The following is a 25,209-nucleotide window of genomic DNA, read 5'->3' as shown; positions in this document are numbered from 1 at the left end:
TGCAAGTAATGTGTACAGGTATTTGTATTCAGTGAGTACAGCGCAGGTCTTAATGAACACAGTGGGCTTAGTTCTGAGAAAAATAAATAATGTAACACTGTTTTCAGACACTTTTGGTAATGTGTTTTTCCCCAGCTGTGTACAAAATCCTGTCCCAGCTCTCAAGGCTAAAGTTAATTGCTGATGGGCAGCTTTAATGTCCTTAGGATCTGAGCTTGCCAAGAATTAACAGCTGTTGCTGCCACAACTGGCCAAAGCCTATGCTAATTATATCAAACAAAGATAAAGAATGCATTAAAAACGGTTACTTAGGTGTATAACATGGAGCTAAGAAGGATACAACAATGGGAACTGCACATGGTGAACCAGAAAATGCTGAACCAGTGAACAGTGGTGTAGCTAGAGGGGGTGCAAAGCATACGTCTCCATTTTGCTCCTGGAATGGCTTTGAAGGGGAGGGGCCACTTGCACGCAGCAGTGAGCCTCCCTGCAAAACTTAGTGCTTTGCACCCCCTATAGTTATGCTACTGCCAGGAAATGATCTTGAGAAATAAGAGTGTGGACAAATTTGTTTCTGCTTACTATTGTATTCTCTAACACTTGCTTGATGCAAGGCATAGAGTCTTTGCCTATGCTAGCGCCATTAGTGTTCGATTAATGAAGAAAAAATACTTAACATTCTCTTGTTGTAAGCCCAGCTTCTGAAAGTGGATAGGAGGATAAATATAACTATTCAGGCTAATGAAGTCTCAAAGAGCTACTTTTGTGCAACAGCCTGGGCATGCCAGCTGCTAAATGAACATTTAGAGCATGAAGGAGACACACACCTCTGTAAACATGCAGTGAACACTTGATGAAGAGTCCCTTGCAATTATGAATCCCTGACAAGTGTCCCTGCCTTATGCATGTGTTCACATGCACCTGTGTTTACCGTATCAAATACGGGCATTCTCCGGGCTGCTGAGCAAAGTGTCAAGCAGCTTTTTGGATAACAATGAATAGACATCCTGGTCTTCCTACTTGTGCGCTGCTGGAGCTGGGGTTGGTGGGTGTCTCCTTAGTCAGAAGAGTTTCAGTGACTGGAAAATGTGGATTTGGAAAATGACAGACCAAGGCTGTAATCCTGTACGAAACACTTACCTGGGAGTAAGCATTATTGAGCATAGTAGGACTGAAAGAGTCATTACAGTCCATGGAGCTGTCGTAATTCCATAACTGCTCTCCCCAGCACATCCTGTTATATCACAGTAGAGCCCTATCTACATAACTGACAGCATGGGAGCAACTTCAGCGTAGTGTGAACCCATGCTGCAAGAATGTGCATTTCCATATTGCAGCCACATGGGCAGGGTTGACTGTATCAGTTCCTTCATGCAGTCATCCCCCACATACTTCTACAGTGTGGAATCGCATCATACTGAATGAAGTAGTGTTCATGCTGCTTGATGTGCATATGAAGAGTATGGAAGTATCCAAATCTAATATTAAGCTTGGTCCTTCTCCAGCCAGGATCTTTGACATCAGCACTGGCAACTGCGATCACAAGGACAAAACTTAATGAACTGTGTTGGTATCACTTTACAATGTACTACCTGCACAGATCACTGACCTTCAGCTGCCACTTTAGCACAGCTGCAAATATGTTTGGCTGGTTCAAGCAGGTGTATGCAGGATTCATAAAATCCTAGAGTTGGAAGGGACCCACAAAGTCATCTAGCCCAGCCCCCTGCCTGTAGCAAGAAATCTTCCTAGAGAGCATCTGCAGCAGGTACCTATTGAGTCTCTACGTGAAGACCTCCAGTGAGGGGAAAATCCATCACCTCCCTCTGCAATCTGTTCCACTGCCAAACTGCCCTTACTGACAAGATTCAGTTTTTTTTTTTGTAGGGAAGATTGAGTGACTTTTTATCAATGCTTAAATTAAGCATTAAAAAACTCAGTCATCCCTGCCAAAATACACTGAATTCTGTTTACTGCCTCTCTCTCTCTCTCTCTCTGTATTTCTTGAAGTACAAGGTTTGTTTCGTCTTGTAACTGATTGGTAGGTTTTGAACTAGTTATTGTTGGTAAAATTTGTTCATATTTGTACAGTATTCTGGTTCTATGGTCGCTCATCTTCCATGTTGCCATCAACCCTTCTATATTGGCCCCATGTCCCCTAATTAGCCAGCACATGGTTGATATTCTTTCTTTCAGGTTTATGGCTACCAATGACTTGATGATGGAACTACAGAAAGATTCCATAAAGCTAGATGAAGACAGTGAGAAAAAAGTGGTGAAAATGCTGCTGAAATTGCTTGAAGACAAAAATGGGGAGGTGCAAAACCTGGCTGTCAAATGGTAAGGTGACACCTCTGCACCAGTTCTAATGGTGCTTATGATCTTTCATGGGACTGTTAAGCAATGGTGTCACTGGGGGTGGGTGGGATGCACATGGGACAGGGTAACACCACTACTGGCCAAAATCTTTTAAATCTTTGTACTTTTGAATAATACCATCGTGTTATATTTTATTCGATGCATAATTTCATGCAGAATGCAATGAAACCTGGCCTGGACGCCTTTAAAAGGGGATTGGACAAGTTTCTGGAGGAAAAATCCATTATGGGTTACAAGCCATGATGTGTATGTGCAACCTCCTGATTTTAGAAATGGGCTATGTCAGAATGCCAGATGCAAGGGAGGGCACCAGGATGCAGGTCTCTTGTTATCTGGTGTGCTCCCTGGGGCATTTGGTGGGCCGCTGTGAGATACAGGAAGCTGGACTAGATGGGCCTATGGCCTGATCCAGTGGGGCTGTTCTTATGTTCTTATGAAACAAAATGCGTTGAAATATCTCTATTATATCAAAAGTTATAGCCAAAAAACCAGTGGGGCAGGGCAATGGTGCATCACCATGTCCACCACCCAGGGCATTGCCCCACCTACTTCATAAGAGGAGGTCCATCTTAGGAGTGATGCACTGGCCTCCTGCACTGGGTGGCACAAACCCTAGTGATGCTGTTAAGGGATCCCAAGGAGACTTCATGTTTGCCCCAACTTCTGGCTTCTTTGTTTCTTTCTTTTAAATATTTTCTATTTCAGGAGTGTCAAACTCATGAACAGGGCTGAAGTTAGCATTCATGGTGCCTGCTGAGGGCCAGAAGTGACATCATTAAGCAGATGATGGCCAGAAATAAGCACTTTGTTCTTGCATTGGAACTCATTAGTTGCAAATGACAAAAGAGAAAATGAGCACAATTATCATGCTGGAAGAGCCCAGTTATAATGGCGGCCAGATAAATTGCTTCTAGGGGCCACATTCAGCTCATGGGCCCTGCGTTTGACACCCCTATTTCATGCAATGTAGATTTAGTTGTGGTTTGTGACTTTGCCTTCTGGGCCAATCAGAGGCCCTCTTGGGTGATCATGCACACCATTTGTACGCATGTCTACATATGCAGGCTACCCAGATAGGCTTTTGTCGTTTGTACAGAAAGGCAGGAGGGATCCACTTGTAGTATCAAAGGAGAAGAATATATGGGGACAGACTCCACTGCTGACGCTTCCCTGCTTTCCTCCTTTCTCCCAAGTGTGAACTGCATAGGAGGGAGGACAAAGAGGAAAGGCAGTTAGAAGGGGAAGTCTTTGTAAACATCTATTGCTCTTAAGGCCTGTGTGAGATCTTTTTTTTTTAATGCTGGATTTTTTGTTTCTTGCAGTTTGGGCCCTTTGGTAAGCAAAGTGAAAGAATATCAAGTAGAAACAATTGTGGATACACTCTGCACAAACATGTTATCGGATAAAGAACAGCTTCGGGACATCTCCAGTATTGGGCTGAAGACAGTCATTTCTGAATTGCCTCCCCCATCTACAGGTAAAAAGGCATCTTCTCATTGACATAATGAGGAAAGTTATTCCCTTTTTACCCACTTTCCAAGAAGGAGTAATACATGAACACCTCAGTCCTAACTTGTGCTGGAACAGGCAGGTCAACAGGCCTGCACCGTATCCAGTGCAATTTTCACCCCAGCACTGTCTTTTCTAGTGGCTGTCTGCTGGTATTCATTTGCATCTTTTTAGATTGTGAGCCCTTTTGGGACAGGGAACCATTTAGTTATTTGATTTTTCTCTGTAAACCGCTTTGTGAACTTTTAGTTGAAAAGCGGTATATAAATACTGTTAATAATAATAAATAATAATAATAATAAATAAATATTTTGTTTTGTCTGTCCTAACTCTCCCAACACTCAATTTTAGTGGATGTCCCCTGGTTCTGGTGTTATGTGAGAGTGTAAAGAGCATCTCTCTATCCACTCTGTCCATCCCCTGCATAATTTTGTATGTCTCAATCATGTCCCCCCTCAGGCGTCTCTTTTCTAGGCTGAAGAGGCCCAAACGCTGTAGCCATTCCTCATAAGGAAGGTGCCCCAGCCCAGCAATCATCTTAGTTGCTCATTTTAGCTCCTTTTCCATTTCCACTATATCCTTTTTGAGATGTGGCGACCAGAACTGGACACAATACTCCAGGTGTGGCCTTACCATAGATTTGTACAACGGCATTATAATATTAGCCATTTTGTTCTCAATACCTTTTTTAATGATCCCAAGCATAGAATTCGCCTTCTTTACTGCCGCCGCACATTGGGACGACGCTTTCATCGACTTGTCCACCACCACCCCAAGATCTCTCTCCTGATCTGTCACAGACAGCTCAGAACCCATTAGCCTATACGTGAAGTTTTGATTTTTTGCCCCAATGTGCATGACTTTACACTTACTGACATTGAAGCGCATCTGCCATTTTGCTGCCCATTCTGCCAGTTTGGAGAGATCCTTCTGGAGCTCCTCACAATCACTTCTGGTCTTCACCACTCGGAAAAGTTTGGTGTTGTCTGCAAACTTTGCCACCTCACTGCTGAACCCTGTCTCCAGGTCATTTATGAAGAGGTTGAAAAGCACCAGGCCCAGGACAGATCCTTGGGGCACACCGCTTGTCCTTGCCTGAGGTTCTTGTTGAATCCATTTTTTACAGAGATGGGATTAGAAAGTTGATTTGCTGGGATGTCCACTAAAACAATTTCAGATAATGTAAATTATTCTCTGCAAAGCTTGTGTCACAAAAAAATAATTTTTCCAGGTTTGTGTGTTTCTCTCTACAAATGTTTGTGTTTCACATGGCTGACTGGCTTATGAGAACACTGTAAGTGTGAGCTGAAAACACATGTTGTTGCTGTCGCAGATGTGTCTGAGATCTGCTATAACCACTGTACAGTGTGTCCTTTCCCAAATGCTCCTGTGGACATTTCTGTAGCTGCACTGGACAGCATTAATTTCTACTGGCCCACTTGTATGAGAAGAAAAAAATGGAAGATTACATGTGACTCAGTCCCAGCTTACTTATGCTTCTGGAATTGGTACCAATTTTGTCATACCTGAAGTGCATACTCTATATTTTGGGTATATCCCGTGGATATCACTTTTTGTTATTCTTGCAAAAATATTGGGCCGAGGTATTTTTGATGCTATCTTGACACTATAGGAAAGCAGATGACTGAGCACCCAATACTGGACTGTCAGGGAACATTCTCTCTTGAACTTCTTATGTTCTTAACTTGTGATCAGCATTGATTTTGGTTAGGAATTGTGTTGTGTGTGCTGCTGTGAATAATCTGCAGTGGCACAATTGCCAGACAGACTTGCTTGTTCTGTCTGAGAAACGTTGGAAGGAAAATCTTTGGCTGAACCTTAAATCTGGCTTTCCCCCCACAGGTTCTACCATGACTGCCAATGTGTGCAAAAAAATCACTGCCCAACTGACTGGAGCTGTTGGAAAGCAAGAGGATGTGTCTGTGCAGCTTGAAGCTCTTGACATCTTGTCAGATATTTTGAGCAGGTACAAAAATGGTTCCTTCAAGCAGCTGCACAGCATTTTCCACCCGCAGTTTACCAAACAGAAGCTTGAGGAACTCATTTAACGGGTTCCTGATGTTAGTCTATTTATTGCAACAAAAAGCTTTGTTGCACATTACAAAGACTAACCAACTTATTTCAGTGTAAGCTTTCATGGCTTGCGGTCCATCAGGTTGCATCTGATGGAGTGAACTGCAGCCCACAAAAATTTATGTTGAAATAATTTGGTTAAAGCGCCACGCCATTGTTCCTTTTAAAAAGACACTGGTAATTCTAAGTTGTGACTAGTGGCATCACTAGGGTTTGTCACCCGGTGCAGGAGGCCAGCACGTCAGCCCCATGATGAACTTCCATTCAGTGGGTGGAGCAACACCCTGGGTGGTGGCTGTGGTGATGCACCATTGCGCCGCCGGTTTTTGGCTATAACTTTTGATAGAATAGGGATATTTCAACACGTTTTGTTGCATTGCATTCTGCATGACATTACACATTGAGTGATATATAACATGATGGCATTATCTGAAAATACCGAGATTTAAAAATTTTTGGCCAGTAGTGGTGTCGCCCCCTCCCCCTTGCACGTCACCCGGTGCAGCCTGCACTCCCGTAGAGATGCCACTGGCACTGGATGTGCTGAAACTCTGGTTCAAACTCCAGCTCAACTACAACGTTTACTAGGTATCCTTGGTCATTGACACTGCCTTTTGGCCTATAGTTAGGTATGGGATTGAAACGAATGATATATATTTTACCCAACTTGAACCTTTGTAATACATTGGGGAAGGAGCAATAAATGAACTAGTCCCAGGAACCTGATGTTATGAGAATCATTTGAACATAACATTTTTTTTCCATTTTGGTGAATGTCATGCTGTACAAGGTGCATTATTCTGCAGCACCAAAGGTGAATAAGGGTGCAATCCTAACCAGTTTTCCAGTACTGGCATAGCTGTGCCAATGGGACGTGTGCTGGATTCTGCAGTTGGGGGGCAGTCACGGAGGCCTCTTCAAAGTATGGCAATGTTTGTTCCCTTACCTCAAAGTTGCATCGCCCTTATGTCAGTGCAGGAAAATGGGTTAGGATTGCGCCCTAATGCATTTAAAGAAACACAAGAGGTCAGGAAACATTCATAACTTGGTTTGAATAAACTTGGTCTTAAGAACTGCTATGGTAGAAAAGATGTAAATTGTGTTTTTAATGTAGAAAGGTGGAGGGAATTGCTTGAATGTTAAGCCTACTAAGATTAATGCACTACCTTAAAACTGTAGTGAGCAGCATAATATCTCCACTCAGAGAGCATTTCTGTTGTGTAAGTGTCTCGTGTCTCTTGCCTATGGCTGCAGGTTAGGGGGAACTCTGTACTCCTTCCATTCCTCCATCTTGAACTGCCTCCTTCCCCAGCTCACGAGTCCCAGGCTGGCTGTGCGCAAAAGGGCTATAATTGCTCTTGGTCACCTCGTCTTGACTTGCAATGGGAACATCTTTGCAGAGCTTATGGAGCACCTGTTGGCAGAACTGAAGAGGAACTGCTCCACTTCAACCACAAGGACATATATCCAATGTATAGCTGGCATCAGTAGGCAGGCTGGGCATCGCATAGGTAAGTTTTGTGATCTGAACTTCTGTTTTGGAGATTGGAGCAGCTTCAAGCCACTGCACTCTCCTTAGACTTGCACCACCTGAAGAGGTGGCGCAAGTCCAAGGAGACCCATTGGGGCAAGGGTGCATTATCCAAGGGTAAGGGGAAAAGTTTCCCTTTGCCTCTGGCTGAGCTGCGTTGCTTGTTCCAGAGCAGGGTAGGATTGCGCCCTTAAAAACAAGATGCTCAAGGTGGCTTTCAACAATTAAAACACAATAAAAGCCTATAAAATGAATACAGTTAAAAATTAAATCATAGTGTACAAAGGGGCTGTAGCAAAAACCAAATTCAAAGGGGAGAGACCTACTAAAAGCACAATTAGAAGGAGAAATTGTGTTAAAGTGGAAGTCTTCAGTTCCCATCAGAAGGACATTCGCTACATCTGTTTTGAACATGTAATTGTAGCTGAAATTATGTCATTTCATGCCATTGTCTTGTCCCCAGTTTTGAAATTTCCACTGAATCATTTTTTAAAAAGTGATGTTTACTTAACCCTTCCTCTGAACTCCATTTGGATCCAGAGGCTGCATCTTTGTAATCCAGGTCTTTATTTTGCTGCTGTAACATCTTTTTTGCTCATTAGTTCATAAGCAGCAGTCAAAGGCAATTTTTATTGCTTATGTAAGTTATCAGTGGGGCTGTAGGAGCTCACAGGTAATTGAACCTCACTCTGTGGCATAAGATAAAATGTCTGGTAAGTAAACCTTCTATATATGTAGCATATTTCTTTCTGTTATCTGCCACAAGCAAAGAACAGAAGTGATGAAGGCTTTTGACAAACTAAAAATAATCAGAGGGACAGTGGTAGGAACTAAAATTCAAGCCATTCTGCACATATTTTTAGTATCAAGTCCACCTGGACTTAGTTTTATTGTCAACTGCTCCCAAATCACTCACTAGAGCCTGGAAAATATTTTCTGTGATGGCTTGTTCTGTTGCTGTCTTCCAGGAGACTATCTGGAGAAGATGATCCCATTAATAGTTCAGTACTGCAATGTTGAGGATGATGAGCTGAGGGAGTACTGTTTCCAGGCCTTTGAATCTTTTGTGCGAAGGTTTGTGTTCTTTATCATGGTTTAGTTTTCTGGAATAGGCAAGATTCAGTTCTCAGAAGTATAATTTTTTTGGGCGGGGGGGGGGGTATCCTTCTACTAGCTGCTGCACATATTTGCGGCAAAAATCTGCTCTAGTTTGTTTTAATTAGCAATATTTGATGATGGCTAGGATTGGTGTCTTCAGTGATGTTCTCTGGGTGCCCAGCCAACCTGTTTCACACAGCTGGAGCTCTTTTGAGGAATAGCATGATAAAAATGTAACAGGTAATGGCTTTTGTGGGGACATGACCATATCTGCTAGAGGTGGGCATACCACTAAATTGGGACCTGACAACGGAGTACTATTCAGTGGCTCTGGAATTTTGCAATTAAAAATCCCAGTTTTAAATGATGGGAGCTAAACTCTGCAACTGGAATCCTTGATGCAATTTAGATATTGAGAACTTTTATTTTTCAGCTTTTTTTGATCAAACATTTTGTTTTTAAGAGGTGCTTCTAATTTTTTGTTTCTTTTTTTTTTTAATGATAGACAAAGGTAAATAGAATGAAGGAGATGAATGTGAATGCAAGAAGGGCAGGATTCCCGGACTCAATGTGGCAAGAGATCCTGTGCTTTTAAGCAAGGAGAAAAATGGCAGGTGCAGCCTTTCCTGTCATATGGCTTCAATATTACAGTCATGCAGTATATACAATCTGACCCACATTTTAGTTTCATGGAAACCAAGGTCTTCACTTTTACTTCAGTAGAAGTACCTGCTTGCATGCATATTCCTTTGTGCTCATTCATATGGGACCTTCATTAAAATGCTTTAGAGATGCTGGAGGTGAAGGAATCTTCTTGTGTTGCATGTCAGATCCCATCTTTGTAATCTTTCCCTGGATCACAAAGAATGTGTTAGAAAGTATCAAAGAATACTGTAGGCTGTGAAACTCTGGGGTAAGGTGAGCCAAGTCTTGGCGTTGCCAGGTACGATTTTCTGACTGTTTGGAAAATGGTGTTTATGAAATTAGGTATTTTATTCTATATTGATCTGAGGTTCTTTTTGCTGTTTCCAAAGGTGCCCCAAAGAAATTGGGCCTCACCTTCCTAGCGTGACAGGATTGTGCCTCAAGTATATCACTTATGACCCAAACTACAACTATGACAACGAGGATGATGAGGATGAAGAGATGATGGAAACTGAAAATGGAGAGGATGAGGAACAAGGTGCAGTGTGCTTATATTGTGAAGATTTTTTTCATAAGAACATAAGAACAGCCCCACTGGATCAGGCCATAGGCCCATCTAGTCCAGCTTCCTGTATCTCACAGCGGCCCACCAAATGCCCCAGGGAGCACACCAGATAACAAGAGACCTCATCCTGGTGCCCTCCCTTGCATCTGGCATTCTGACGTAACCCATTTCTAAAATCAGGAGGTTGCGCATACACATCATGGCTTGTACCCCATAATGGATTTTTCCTCCAGAAACTTGTCCAATCCCCTTTTAAAGGCATCTAGGCTAGACGCCATCACCACATCCTGTGGCAAGGAGTTCCACAGACCGACCACACGCTGAGTAAAGAAATATTTTCTTTTGTCTGTCCTAACCCGCCCAACACTCAATTTTAGTGCATGTCCCCTGGTTCTGGTATTATGTGAGAGTGTAAAGAGCATCTCCCTATCCACTCTGTCCATCCCCTGCATAATTTTGTATGTCTCAATCATGTCCCCCCTCAGGCGTCTCTTTGCTAGGCTGAAGAGGCCCAAACGCCGTAGCCTTTCCTCATAAGGAAGGTGCCCCAGCCCCGTAATCATCTTAGTCGCTCTCTTTTGCACCTTTTCCATTTCCACTATGTCTTTTTTGAGATGTGGCGACCAGAACTGGACACAATACTCCAGGTGTGGCCTTACCATAGATTTGTACAACGGCATTATAATACTAGCCGTTTTGTTCTCAATACCCTTCCTAATGATCCCAAGCATAGAATTGGCCTTCTTCACTGCTGCCGCACTTTGGGTCGACACTTTCATCGACCTGTCCACCACCACCCCAAGATCTCTCTCCTGATCTGTCACAGACAGCTCAGAACCCATCAGCCTATATCTAAAGTTTTGATTTTTTGCCCCAATGTGCATGACTTTACACTTACTGACATTGAAGCGCATCTGCCATTTTGCTGCCCATTCTGCCAGTCTGGAGAGATCCTTCTGGAGCTCCTCACAATCACTTCTGGTCTTCACCACTTGGAAAAGTTTGGTGTCATCTGCAAACTTAGCCACCTCACTGCTCAACCCTGTCTCCAGGTCATTTATGAAGAGGTTGAAAAGCACCGGTCCCAGGACAGATCCTTGGGGCACACCGCTTTTCACCTCTCTCATAGCCAGTAGAGCATGAGAAGGGGAGCATCTCTAAGAGGGGTTAAATGGATCTGTAACTAATGTATAGAGCTGCCTTAATAACAACTAATTAAACAAGAGTTGCAGCAGGAGCCAGCTTGGCTCTAGCCTAATCAACTGCCGTTTGGCTCCCCCTCTTCCAGCATTGTGTCTGTTAATGGCTATTCTACCCAATAGCTGCCTCTGATGGTGAGAGACAGCAATGTTCTTTCTGTTGGTCTGACTGAGACCAGCTGTCACTCACATTTCACTGTCACACCAGGTAGCTTCAGGAGCTGGTCTTCCTAGCAGTTAGCAGAAAGAAGGGGAATAACTGCCTCTTACCACTAGAATTACACTAGAATATTCTAGCACCAATAGCTAGAATATTAGAAGAAAGTCATAATGAACAGAAGTATTGCATGAAGATTTGATGCAATTATATTGTGGACTTACAGTGTTGTCCTACCTTGAGCTTTCCTTGTGAATGAGAAAACTGGGATATAAATATTAAAAATTAAACCACTTTCATCCTTAAATAGTCAAGTCATTTTTCCCACTTTTCTAATGTTTGGTTTTGTTCTTCCCCTTCAGAAAGTGATGATGAATATAGTGATGATGACGACATTAGCTGGAAAGTTCGCAGGTCTGCAGCCAAGTGCCTTGAGGCTATTGTCAGTACAAGGCATGACCTTCTCCAGGATTTCTACAAAACCCTCTCACCAGCTTTAATAAGCAGGTTCAAGGAAAGGGAGGAGAATGTTAAAGCGGACATCTTCTGTGCTTACATCTCCTTGTTGAAGCAAACACTGCCCACGCAGAGCTGGCTACATGCTTCAGATGAAGAAAGCAAACAGGACATACCTTTGACCATGCTTCAGAATCAGGTGAGTGGTACAGCAGTAAGTCAGGGCTCAGATGGGATGGCAAGATGACGCACATGGTGTTTCCAGATTTTCACCCATTCAGGCACTGACCAGAGACCCAGACTGGCTTAGTTTCTGCAAGTTGGCTGAATCAGGTGCCCTCTGACCTTGCCCTTATAAAGATTTCCTGAAAATATGATTCGTGAATTTAAATTACAGTTGCTGACTTGGGTTGAAGTGGAACTGGACCCTCTGGTAAGGAAGATGCTTGCTCTGATATCTGTCAGTCAGCTCCATTTTACATCATAAGACTGGAGGGATGAGACTGGAAACATATTAGCAGCAACAGTGGAAGAACACAGCCTACCATTCTGTGGAACAGTTCTGCAGATGTCTTGTGATGGAGGGGATCATTATGAATGTGTCAGAGCATTCATGTAACTGAGTCTTCATGTGACTCATGAAAATGAGACATACTGCAAGAATGTAAACTCATGAAATAAGGAAATAAGCCATTGTTAGCATCTACAGGTATTGCGCTATATTCAGAATAACACGATTCCTCTAGCAGCAGTAGCAAATGAGCTGAATTTCTGAAGAAAAGTAAATGAGAATTGTTGGTTGGACTGTGATCTCTACAATTTTTCTTGTAATGCTTCCATTATTGTTAAACTGTGGAAGTGAGGTATCCAAGCATGGTGAAACTGAGGTGCAGCTACCAGATAAAAGTACTACTTCAGTAAAGTTGAATGCATTCAATATTGGTCAGTTGTGGATTTCTTGCTAATATTCTGGGTGGCTACTGTGAGCCCACAAAAGTATGCACAATTTCTGAATGTGTCTCTATAAGCTCAAACAAAAAAATAAATAATACTTTGGTATTAACAATCTGTGGGTTGTGGATTTGGGGGAGGGTATGGTGCTGATGAATATTTATAGCTTATCTGAAATTTTTTAAATGGCTGATGCCCAAGTAAAAGTTGGAACACAAAGTGCTATTTTAAAAATCCTTTTGAACAAATCATTTGCATGAAGTTCTTTTTGCCACATTCTGAAAAGCATGGGATTCCATAGGTCTGGGGTTTTAAAGCAAGCCATAAAATAAAAGCCCTCTCATGCCCACATAAATGAATATTCTGAAGAAACAACTCACAGCCGTGATCCAACTTTTTGCCAGTTGGCTGACGTTCTCTGTTCATTCATTGTATCATTATCAAATACTCAGTCTTAAACTTTGATCACTTGCTCCTCTTGCCTCATTTTGGGTTATAAATGTGTTGCTTTCTAACCTTACAGGTTCCAAACATCATCAAGGCCTTGCACAAGCAGCTCAAAGAGAAGAGTGTCAAGTCAAGGCAGGGGTGCTTCACTCTCTTGACAGAACTAGCTAATGTCCTCCCGGGTTGCCTTGCGGATCACATTCCTGCACTAGTACCTGGTAAAGCTGGCTTATTTGTGGTGGGAAGTTCAGTGCAAAACACTTTCATTCTCAGATCTGAAGCATCTGAATGACATGGCAGTTGTGTCTCCTCTGCTGTGTCTGCCATCAGAAGAGGTTGCCTTCAATGTCTCTGTGAGAGCCTTTGCTCTAAGAATGCCACAGGCACAACATGTCTGTATTTTATACTACACAAAGTGGGCTCACCAGTCCCTCTCAGCCATCCCCCAACCTGACTCCTGTTCTGCAGCAACAGCCAAGCATAGCAGCATGCACTTACTGTAGTGTAGGCTGCTGCTCAGTGGCGTAGCTAGAGGGGATGCAAAGCACTAAGTTTTGCAGGTGCCATGCAAGTGGCTCCTCCCACTCCTCTTCAGAGTCATTCTGGGGAGTGAGAGCAAAACGGAGGCGAATGACTTTGTTTTGCTCCCACTGCCCAGAATGGCTCTGAAGGGGAGGGTCCACTTGCATGGCGCCTTCAGATACCTGCAAAACTTAGTGCTTTGCACCCCTTCTCGTTACGCCACTGCTGCTACTTGTTCTAAATAAAGTCAGCTCACTGCTCCGAACTGGACTTTTATGATGAAGAAGCACAAAGCCTTAAAAAAATCAATATGCAATATTAAATTTTGTTAAAGAATCACAACATGGCATGGATATGGTTGGGAAGCAGAGGAATCATGCTGACTAGGGACATCGCCCATGCTGTCCCCAGGGACTTATCATGATTGTGCAACAACATTCCACACAGTTTTTACAGTGCATCCGTTGCCATAATTGTGGGAAGAATTGCATTTCCTGAGTGTGACCTCTATAAAGATGCAAGCCTGTGTAACAGAAACAGTATCATGAAGGAAGATATCTGGATCCTGCATAACAAATGATAACTGCATATTCATGGTATGAAAATCAGTTGTGTAGAAAAAGCATGTTAGAGAATGTGCGTTTATCAGGGAACAAAATTTTGTTTTCTGTTCTGTTCTTGAACTGATTAAGGGTCCAGTCCTATTCAGACCCTAATGGATTAAGGGTCCAATTTTCCAGCACCGATGCAGCTGCAATACAGACCTGAGGTAAGAGAACAAACATTCCCTTAACTTGAGGAGGCCTCCATGACTGTCTCCCCACTGCAGGATACAGTGCACACCCTGTTGGGCATGGCTGCATCAGGGCTGGAAAGTTGGATAGGACTGGGCCCTAAATCAATTTGAAGAGATTTGTAAAAGGAGAATGGTGCTGACCAGTGTTTTTCCCCCAAACAGGTATTGTTTTCTCCTTGACTGATAAATCCAGCTCCTCCAACATGAAGATTGATACGCTGTCTTTCCTTCATGTTGTTCTTTGCAACCACTCCCAGGAGGTGTTCCATCCCCACGTGAAGGCACTGCTACCGCCAGTGGTGATTTGCATAGGGGATCCCTTTTACAAGATCACTTCAGAAGCTCTGCTAGTTACTCAGCAGCTTGTGAAAGTCATTCGGCCGCTGGATGTGCCTTATACCTTTGATGCCAAGCCCTATGTAAGAGACCTGTTTTCTGCTACTCTGAAGAGACTGAAAGCTGCTGACATTGATCAGGAGGTGAAGGAACGGGCCATCTCTTGCATGGGGCAGATTGTTTGTAATCTTGGAGACTACCTAAGCAGCGATCTCCAATCGACCTTGAAGATTTTTCTGGAGAGGCTGAAAAATGAAATAACTCGTCTGACCACTGTCAAAGCATTAACTTTAATTGCTAGCTCTTCCCTCAAAATAGACTTAAGGCCCATTCTAGCAGAAGGTTTCCCCATTCTGGCGTCCTTCTTGCGCAAGAATCAACGTGCCTTAAAGCTAAGTACTTTGACAGCTCTGGACATCTTGATCAAGAACTACAGCGATAGTCTCAAGCCCGCTATGATTGAATGTGTTTTAATGGAGCTTCCTGATTTAATTAGTGAGAATGATATGCATGTTTCTCAAGTGGCGATTGCATTCCTCACCACCTTAGCTAAGGTTTATCCCTCTTCCTTGTCTAAAATTAGCGGTACTGTTCTGTCGGAGCTCTTTCAGCTTGTTTACTCACCTTTGATGCAAGGGGGAGCTCTGAAAGCCATTGTGGACTTCTTTCAAGCTCTGGTTGTAGCCAAGACAGTCAACATGAGTTATGCGGAACTGATGAAACAGTTAACTAGTCCTATCTACTCCTCAAGTTCCAGCGGGGCTTCTGTAAGCTTACATAAGCAGGCCTATCACTCTGTCGCAAAATGTGTGGCAGCCCTTTCGTCCGTATGCCCAAAAGAAGCTCCTGGAGTTGTAAATCAGTTTATCCAAGATGTGAAGAATCCTAAGTCTAGCGCTGCTGTGAAGATGTTGGCCTTCCTTTCATTGGCAGAAATAGGGCGCACCATGAACCTCAGTGCTCAGAAGGAGCTCAAAGCTGTAATACTGGATGCATTTGCTTCGCCCAATGAGGAGGTCAAATCAGCAGCTTCCTATGCTCTGGGGAACATCAGTGTTGGCAACCTGAAAGAATACCTTCCCTTCATGCTCAAAGAGATTGGAGGCCAACCTAAGAGGCAGTACTTGCTGCTCCACTCCTTGAAAGAAGTCATCAGTTCCTCCCCAGCAGAGAGCCTGAAACCTTATGTGGAGGACATATGGGCCCTGCTTTTCAAACACTGTGAATGCACAGAGGAAGGGACCCGCAACGTGGTTGCTGAATGCTTGGGGAAACTGACCGTGGTTAATCCTGCTCAGTTGCTGCCCAGGCTGAAAAAACAACTGTCTTCAGGTAATGGAAATAGCCAAGCTGAAATGAATACACTCTCTCTCTCTTTCTTTTTTAAAGTAGGTTTTAATCACTGGCGTTCCTGGAGGGGGTGGCAAAATGCTGTTTTGCAGGGGCGCAGACTCCAGTGTAAAGTGGCCCCTTCCCTTTAGAGGCTGCAAAAGCAAAGTTTTCACAGCTGCAACTGGCTCTGAAGGTGAGGAGGAGGGGATGTTTTACACCAGAGTTTGCACCCCCTGCAAAACTTAGCGTCCCCCCCCCCCCCAGGAATACCAGTGTTTTAAATTTTTGTTGTGATTTGGATTGGATTATTGTTATACAAAAGCACCAGTTGCAGGAGGGAGGGGCAGCTCAATAGTTTAGGAAATTATTACAACAAATTTTGTTGGTGCTAGTTGGTTTCTTCATATATTGATGCATCATATATAATTGGGAGAAACAAAGCTGAGCCGGAGATGTTGGAAAGACAAAGTCTCTGTGAAAGGACTAAATTGAAACAAATGTTTATGGAACAAAATATTTCTTGTTTGAGAGACTAAAGAGATTATTTTGAGGGCAACTTGGGGTAGGTATTTAGGTAAGGTGATAAGATATTTAGGTAAGGCGACAAATGTTTGCTCTCTTCTATAAATGTACGGAAATATATTTCTATTCCGTCTAATAGTGAATGCATTATAATAAAATTACAATATAATTTTATTCAGCTGTGTTATTGATCACATAATCAAGGCTAAGGTAAAATATAATAGACTGGTTTTGGTTAACCAGTACGTTAAGTATGTGATAGAGTAGGGCTCCAACCACATTAATCTTCCTGTGGTAGAAGAATGTTCTGATGGCACCTCTCTAGAGAGTGCACCAAGCTTCCTTAGTATTCCCTACAGTTCAGATAATTGTGCCTATCTCTACATAACAGGGGAGCAGTGAGTTTATTTCCAGTTGCAACAGATTCAAGTGGGAAAATTGATAGTACTGTGGGTTTAGTAGGAGACCATTGCTCAGAGAGCAGAGCACACTGTTTGCATGTAACAGATTCTAAGATCCTGGCACCTAAAGCAAAAGGATCTCGGGCAGCAACTGTAGTTCCAGTTGAATACCTTTTCTAGTTGAACACCTTGGACAAAACCAAGGTTCAGAAATAGAACACATGCTTTGCATGCTTAAGGTGCCAGGTTCAATTCCCTGTCCACACCATGCATAATTTTATATGTCTCAGTCATCTCCTCCATTAATTGCCTTTTTTCCCAAACCAAAAAGCCCCCAAGCCCCATAGCCTTAGCTTGTAAGGAAAATGTTCCAGGCCTCTGATAATTTTGATTTCCTCATTTGCATCTTTCTCACCAATACAGTATTTTTCTTGGGGTGTGGCAATTAGTATTCCAAATGTGACTGCAGCATAAATTTATACGAGGCAAGATAATATGAGGAGTCTTATTCTTGATCCCTTTTCTAATGACACTTAGCATGGAATTTGCTTTCTTCACCCCTGCTGCACATTAGGGGCCCAATCCTGTCCAACTTTCCAGCACTAGTGCAGCTGCGATGCAGCCCTGAGGTAAGGGAACAAATGTTCCTTTATCTTGTGGAGACCTCCATAACTACCCTCCCACCATAGGATGAAGCGTACATTCCATTGGCACGGCTACACCAGGACTTAAGGTTGGATAGGATTTGGCCCTAGGTTGGCACTTTAATTGAGCTCACGATTTTGTCACTAACAGCTCAGACTTCATCAACCCATACGTGACTCTAGGATTTTTTTGTATAAAAACCCTGTTTCTTTGAAATGTTAGAGAAGTGTAGTGCTTTAAAAACCATAGCATTTGCTGTTAAGAAGGATATGTATACAGGCTAGTAATGCAGCATCATGTCAAGTTACTGTTGTACTGGTAACTCGCTTGTGTACCCCAAAAATAGGTCTCCTGCACAATTATTAGTGTTTTTTATTTTGGCTTGTATCTTTTTTTGGGGGGGGGGGGTGTTTAGAGATGGAAAAATCAGAATATTGAGCTTAATATATTGTAAATTAATATCTATATCCATCCCTATACTAATGATTTCTTTACTCTTTTTCATTGAAGGTTCCCCTTATGCTCGAAGTACTGTAGTAACTGCAATCAAATTCACCATTTCAGATCAACCACAACCCATTGATCCTCTACTTAAAGGATGCATAGGTAATTTTTGACTTTAAAAAAAAAATTACCCTGTAAGATCATAACACAGGCACTGTTAATCTTTTTAAAAAATGTAAATAAATGTTGCAAACTGATCAATTACATGGGAAATGCATGAGGTTTGTGGTCTAAACCTCCTAGTATGCAACTTCCATTAATCAAAATTTAAAGTCTTGGGGGAAGATGCGATCCTCGCCCTGGTCTAGCAAGCTGCAGGTCTGAATGTCTGTGCTCTTGGAAGGCTTCCTCAAATAGTGATCAATTCATTTGTAGGCGGGTAAGAGCAGGAGCAGGGAGTACAACTGAATTTGTGCAGGTTTCCCCTTCCTCCTCTTCTTCTGTTGGATGACTTGGACAACATTGATTACATCATGTAATCCAATATAAAAAATAATAATCATGGGCAATGCACACAGGGAGCAAGAAAACTGCTCAGGCATTCCTGCTAACAGCTGTGCCACCCCCTCCCCCCTTCCTTTGATGCAGTTGGAGAAATGCCTCCTATTCAGGAACCTGTATCTGCACATACATTGTTTTCTCCACATTGTGGATTATGGTATACTTTCAATATGTAATCCAGGATTACATATTGTGAACTCAGTAGTGTGCTTGGAATTAATGCATATGTGGCAAGACTAGAAAATTAAGAGAAAAATCTTCAGTTATGTTGAGACTTTGGATTTTTAGTACTGCTTCAGGCTACTCTATATTTGTTTTAAAATGCCACTAGCCCCTTCAAGAATTTTGGCCTGAGAGATGTGATAAACGTATGTTAAATAAATGTCAAAAACGTTGATATGCAGGGCTGGGGAGCTCTATTTCTGGACACTGACTTTTGTGCAGAGAGTAATGAGAAAAATGTCTGCAAATGTAGGGCCTTCTGCTAGTCTCAACAACTGGTGGGTATTAACAGCAGAAGACTGTTTATTTTATATACTGAATGTTATGTCCCTTGTTTTTCCCAGCTGATCTTTCAAAAAAAGGTACCTTCTAAAATTAGAATTATTCTGCAGTGGTTCATGTGAGATTGAAGGGTTCTTGCTGATATTATCTATACCTCAGACAATCTGTGTTTTCCAAATCTTATATTTGCAAAAAGGAAGGAATTTGAACTGAATAACTAGATATAGCAACTTTTTGCATGTAAACAAATGTTATCTCTAGCCATTGGACTCAAGATTGCCTTTTAACCTTGAATATATCTCTTCAGCATTTTGAAAAGTACGTGTGGGTCTCGATATATAATAGGCTAGCAAAATTTCGCCTCCAATACAATACGGTTGTTTCTTTATGTGCTCTTTCCATGCAGGTGACTTTTTAAAGACACTTCAGGACTCTGATCTGAATGTTAGACGTGTTGCTTTAGCCATGTTTAATTCTGCTGCTCACAACAAACCTTCTCTAATCCGAGATCAGCTCAGCACTGTCCTACCCCACCTATACAATGAAACCAAGATTAGAAGGGAACTCATACGAGAGGTATGAACCTGAATTGCATCATTATATTATCCTCTCTTATGGAAATGGTGATGCAGATAAATTATGATTGTGCCATTTTGTATGAAGGTATATGTAGTCTGACCACAAAGTGTGTGGAATCTTCCACTTCATTCTGTGGATTGATCTGGCTCAGGGCCCAATCCTGGCGCAGGGTCTTTGCATGCCAGCTGACCGCCGGAGTGCACTGTTGCAAACATAACGTAAGGCACGTTTACAGGACCTAGCGTTGGTGGAGCGCTAGATGGGGGTGTGGGGGGAGGTGGGAAAGAGGCATTCCAGGGCAGGGGGAGGCAGAAGGAGGGGAGGAGGCATGGGGAGGGAGCTCCACCGGATCCAGAGCCTTTGTGTCGGTCTGGCCGCCCAACACAGAGGCTCTGAATTCTACACTGACCTTCAGGTCGATGCCCCATTGCAGGACTACTCGCTTTACCTGGGGGAAGTCCCCTTCTCCTGAGGAGGAGGCAGCGGCTGCCTGGAGATGCCAGGCTGCCAGGATGCACGCCAGGCGCCCTGAAACACCCCTCCCCACCTTCTCCTGCCACCCTCTCCCGCCCTCTGCTCCCTGACTCAAGACCTAGCTGCCCCACTGGCCTTTGGGCGGGAAGTGGTGCTGTCACCACTTATTGGGTGTTGAAAAGTGATTTACGGCGCTTTTATGACTGACATCCAGCGCCAATGCTGCAGCCATAGCCCCAGTGGGGCTCTTAATTGTGTTGGATTTTGGATGAAATCACACGTGATGCATTTTGCTAGCTAAATCTTCATTGAAATCCCAGCTCACCCACATATTCTAAACTACATTGTGACTGAGGGATAATCATGCAGTCATTTAAGAGAAATGAGCAGAAATGAATCTGTACAAGAGGAGTGCCAACATTTGTGTTGTCACAAGCTGTGAGTGTACGAGTCTGATAAAATATGTGAGCTCAGACAAGGGCAGCTCGCTCAGCTAATTTTAACATTTTCCAGTGATGTTTATAATACAGGAGGTACAACTATCCACATGTCAAACTGATCCTTCTAGTGTAAACCATTTGCTGTATGTCAGCTGCCCAGTACTAGCCGCCATAACTATCATGGGTGCCTGCTGAGATGTGGAAACAAGGGTTTGCAGACTGTATATTGTCCATGCTGGCTAGATAAGAGCACATTTTCTGTACTGCTGATGGGAAGATTCCTCTGCTCTTTGAACAACCAGTTGTATTCTATGTTTAGGTAGAAATGGGGCCATTCAAACACACGGTAGATGATGGCCTGGATGTGAGAAAAGCTGCTTTTGAGTGCATGTACACACTTTTGGAAAGCTGCCTTGACCAACTGGATATTTATGAGTACTTGAATCATGTGGAGGATGGATTGAAAGATCATTACGATATCAGGGTAACTATCTTTTTTCCCATTAGCACTGGTGTCTGATTTATTATTTCACTACTTCGTTTAGGGTCAAACTTTCTTTAGGGCTGTTCGAAAGTTATTCTTCCTCAGCCCTTCCTCACCCTACAGTGAGGTCAAATGAATTTCAGGTTCATGTGCCAACTTCCTGTGCAAACATGACTGCCCAAACTTGGTGACAGTTGCTTGAATGTGCGATCTCAGAGACTGAAATAAATTTCCCTAGTGGTTTTGATATGCAAGGGTAGGGAGCTCCATTTCTGGACACTGACTTTTGTGCAGAGAATGAGAAAAATGTCTGCCAATGTAGGACCCTCTGCCAGTCTCACAACTGGTGGGTATTAACAACAGAAGGCTCTGTTTATTTTATATACTATAGAATTTTATGTCCCTTGTTTTTCCCAGCTGATCTTTGAAAAAGATACCTTCTAAAACTAGTATTATGCTGCTGTGATTCACGTGAGATTGAAGATTCTTGAACATGATTAAGAGATACTGGATGCTTAGTACTAAAAATATTATCTGGGGGAGGCTTAGTAATACGACTAATGCAACTTTCCCCCCCCCCCTTTAACATTGTCCTTAGATGCTGACTTTTATTATGCTGGCTCGCCTCTCAACACTATGCCCCAATGCGGTTCTCCAAAGATTAGAAAGACTCATTGAGCCTCTGCGAGCGACATGCTCTACTAAGGTAATGCATTAGGAAGCCTCAGAACATGTTCTTCAGAAAGAATTTCTGTGCTTTTGCTCCAGGGCACCTCCTTTCTCAAGAAAGATCAATGTACCTTTAACAGTTGCACAGTAGAAATTTGCAGGGGCAGCTCCTCTTCTCTGCATTACAAGCTGCCAAAACTCCTCCATCAGCATAACTACTAAAGGTACAAGAGCTCTATTCTTAAAGGCGGGAAACAAATGGAATACCTATGTATTACATTTATACCCCAACTTTCTTAAATGGTTCAAAGCAGCTGGTCACTTGGGTGACCCACTTGAAGACCAACACACGTGTGTGCTCAGTATATATCCTCTCTGCAATGTATAATCAGCAGTATTTTCCAAAGTTGCACTTTATAGTCTTTCTTGGGCTACTCATAGAGGGGTAAAAAGGACAGTGGAGCCTTCTCCCTTCACAGCTCATGAGGGCATTCAATATCTGCTCTAAGCTTCTGAGATATTGCCACCCACTGTCCAAATGCTTTTAACTTTTACATTTATTTTCCAAGGTGAATTTCTCAGGAAACTGCTTATCTTTGACATTACAGCATGCAGGCCATTCTTCCCATTTAGCAGTATAGCTTGCAGAAAGGATAGATTAGGTTGAAGGTTTTTATGACATACTTCTTCAGCTGACAGCAAAGGCTAACTGCAATTTCAACCTGGAGACAGTACTTTCTATGGATCCCTGTAGCAATTGCGCTCTCTTCTCCACCTCCCCCCACCATCACAACATTGCAGGGAGCGTGTCCCTGCCACCGAAACATAGCTTGGGAGTTGGTAGGAGCTTCTCCTTGTGAGGCACTGAACTAAAGCCATTTTCCACATGAGAATTTAAACTGATCATATTGTTTGCATACATTAACTGAAAGCAACAATAAAAACTACTATTTGTGGTTAATTTGATTTTGTATGCATGGGTTTCTAATATTACTATTCAGTATATTAGTGCAGGTGGGGTAGTTTGATTATCATAACTGTCACTGAGCCTTAGGGTGGAATAGTTAATGCAGAGACCTTCCTTGGCATTTTTTCCATTGCTGGGATGAACAATAGGCCTAACAACCATACTGACTGTTAGCATAGGCCTTACAGTCAGTAGTATTTTTTGTCCGACTTCAGGATCTTCTGCTTTGTGATTGTTTTCCTAAGTTTGTCTTTAAATGTGTTTTAGGTCAAAGCTGGTTCTGTGAAACAAGAATTTGAGAAGCAGGATGAATTGAAACGTTCAGCCATGAGGGCAGTAGCTGCTCTATTGACCATCCCTGATGTAGATAAAAGCCCTGTGATGTCTGAATTTTCTTCACAGATTAGAGCCAATCCAGAAATGTCATCACTCTTTGAAAGCATTCAAAAGGATTCTACTTCATTATCTACCACAGAATTAATGGACATGAGTTAAGACTCTGCACCATTTTCTTCCCCAAAACTCACTATGCTTAGAGAATGTTAAAATATCTTCTAGAGCTGATTTTAGCTATAGTTGCCATTTTAAAAATGGCAACAATTTCTACAGAAAAAGGTATGATAAAGAGGATGGATGATCCTGATTATCACTAGGGCAAGGCTGCTTTTACGTTCAGTTATTTCTTTTGCTCAAATACACAATCATGCATTTCCTGCCAAAAAACTTACTGGTTGATTGCAGCTACTTTAAGCTAGAGCACTGTGAGCAATTATCTCCTGCTCCTGAACAGACAGCATCATCAGTGCATTTTAAACAAGTGGTGATGCTGCTATACCCAAGAACTGGGCAACTGCTGTTCAGCCTATAGTTTTCTTGGCTTTATCTTGTGCTATTACTGACTTGAGTCACTTCAGGAAAGAGGGATACAGTGAATTTAAGCTATCACACCAACTCCTTTTGTGTTTAAATCCAAATGATCAAGCTCTGAAAGTAACTCAAGTGTCCTCCAGAATGGAATGCCTTATGCTCAATTATTGTCATTCTAATCTGCTGCTGCAAGCTCCTTGAACAGTTTCTTCCTGGATGTGTCCTTTGGTTCCCCCCCCCCAAAAAAAGCTGATACCAAAGCACTGATTAGTTCAAATCTGCAAAATTAGCATGATCCCCCAAGAGCCATTCACCTGGTATGAAGTATGTTGTATTGAGACCACCTAGTTATAAAAAAAAAGGAAATGCTCTTTTACTGGTATTCCAGTAAATATTTGCTGAAATGACAACTTTCAACCACAGAGATTCCTAAGCTTCTAGGTTTTACTCCATTTGAGTCAGTCTGTGAATCACTTAAGTGCTCTATTTATAAAACTGGGGTCACTTTTCATTTTACTTGAAATGCATTTGAATAAAAATAAAACTCATAAATGCACCATCCTTTTGTGTTGGCTTGGTCAGTGTTGATTTGCAGCAGCTGTCACTTTGTACCCAAGAGGCTTTTGAAGAAATAAATAGGATGGTTAGTTTTGAAAGAAACTGGCTTAAAGGAAGACTTCAAAGATGTACAAAAAAGCACTATTTGTTACAATGTGTGCATTTGTAAAGGACTTAATTCTCAGCCAATATATGAAAGCCTGTTTTAGAAATGATCACTCTTGCAGACTGTCTACAGAAACAGAATAGACAGTATAGTGATACTTCTCTTTGCATCTTCCTGCTAGTAATGACACAAATGACTGAAGATGAATTTGTCAGCTGCTAGAAGCAACTGGTAGACTGTCAAAAACCACCCAGAGTTCCCCAGAAGGGCCTATTGCAAACCGAGTGCTGAAACAGACCCACAGCTGTTGACAAATTTAGGAGACGGTCTACCAGTGGCTATTTTGCTAAGGGAAACACTCAACTTGGAATTGTTGCTGTCTTTCAGTAGCAAAGTGTATGAAAATACATTCACTATGGCAGAACAAATACCTCCTTAGGTGAGAACAGTAATTTCACATATTGCACAAACCTGAGTTTCAGTACATACAGAGAACTTGCTACACTGATGCATGAGTGTGTTGTTGCATTATACTTAAGTATATTCTGATGTACACCTCAAAAACTTACGGGCAAGACTGAACTGCATTCAGCCTCATGTTTCTAAATGGATTAATCCTAAATGGATTAAGGCAGTTTGCTTTTCACACAACTCATTAAAGAGACAATCCCGTTGAACCAGTTCTAATCCATAAGAACAGTCATGCTGGATCAGGCCATAGGCCCATCTTCCTGTATCTCACACTGGCCCACCAAATGCCCCAGGGAGCACACAAGGCAACAAGAGACCTGCATCTTGGTGCCCTCCCTTGCATCTGGCATAGCCCATTTCTAAAATCAGGTGGTTTCACATATACATTATGGCTTACAACCCATGATAGCCTTTCCCTCCAGAAATTATGTCCATTCCCCTTTTAAAGGCATCTAGGCCAGATGCCACATCCTGTGGCAAGGAGTTCCACAGACCAACCA

At 42.5% G+C, this 25,209-nt stretch overlaps 1 protein-coding gene across 2 annotated transcripts in view; it reads left to right on the top strand.

The window, feature by feature from the left end:
* Positions 1 to 24,135, top strand: part of LOC136640152 (cullin-associated NEDD8-dissociated protein 1-like) — a 30,644-nt gene extending 6,509 nt beyond the window's left edge. For both annotated transcript variants that reach the window (XM_066615037.1, XM_066615036.1), the window contains 14 exons: positions 2,197 to 2,340; positions 3,702 to 3,856; positions 5,752 to 5,875; positions 7,237 to 7,493; positions 8,482 to 8,587; positions 9,646 to 9,794; positions 11,540 to 11,832; positions 13,108 to 13,249; positions 14,512 to 16,017; positions 18,096 to 18,191; positions 19,501 to 19,670; positions 20,907 to 21,071; positions 21,670 to 21,777; positions 22,975 to 24,135. In XM_066615037.1, coding sequence (XP_066471134.1) covers positions 2,197 to 2,340; positions 3,702 to 3,856; positions 5,752 to 5,875; positions 7,237 to 7,493; positions 8,482 to 8,587; positions 9,646 to 9,794; positions 11,540 to 11,832; positions 13,108 to 13,249; positions 14,512 to 16,017; positions 18,096 to 18,191; positions 19,501 to 19,670; positions 20,907 to 21,071; positions 21,670 to 21,777; positions 22,975 to 23,202 — 3,643 coding nt within the window. In that variant the 3' untranslated portion in view covers positions 23,203 to 24,135. The remainder of the gene's footprint in view (positions 1 to 2,196; positions 2,341 to 3,701; positions 3,857 to 5,751; positions 5,876 to 7,236; positions 7,494 to 8,481; positions 8,588 to 9,645; positions 9,795 to 11,539; positions 11,833 to 13,107; positions 13,250 to 14,511; positions 16,018 to 18,095; positions 18,192 to 19,500; positions 19,671 to 20,906; positions 21,072 to 21,669; positions 21,778 to 22,974) is intronic.
* The last annotated feature ends 1,074 nt before the right edge of the window (positions 24,136 to 25,209 follow it).

This window comes from Tiliqua scincoides, chromosome 2 (assembly GCF_035046505.1).
Source record: "Tiliqua scincoides isolate rTilSci1 chromosome 2, rTilSci1.hap2, whole genome shotgun sequence".
Classification (NCBI taxonomy): Eukaryota; Metazoa; Chordata; class Lepidosauria; order Squamata; family Scincidae; genus Tiliqua; species Tiliqua scincoides.
This window is presented reverse-complemented; position numbering and strand designations above follow the sequence as displayed.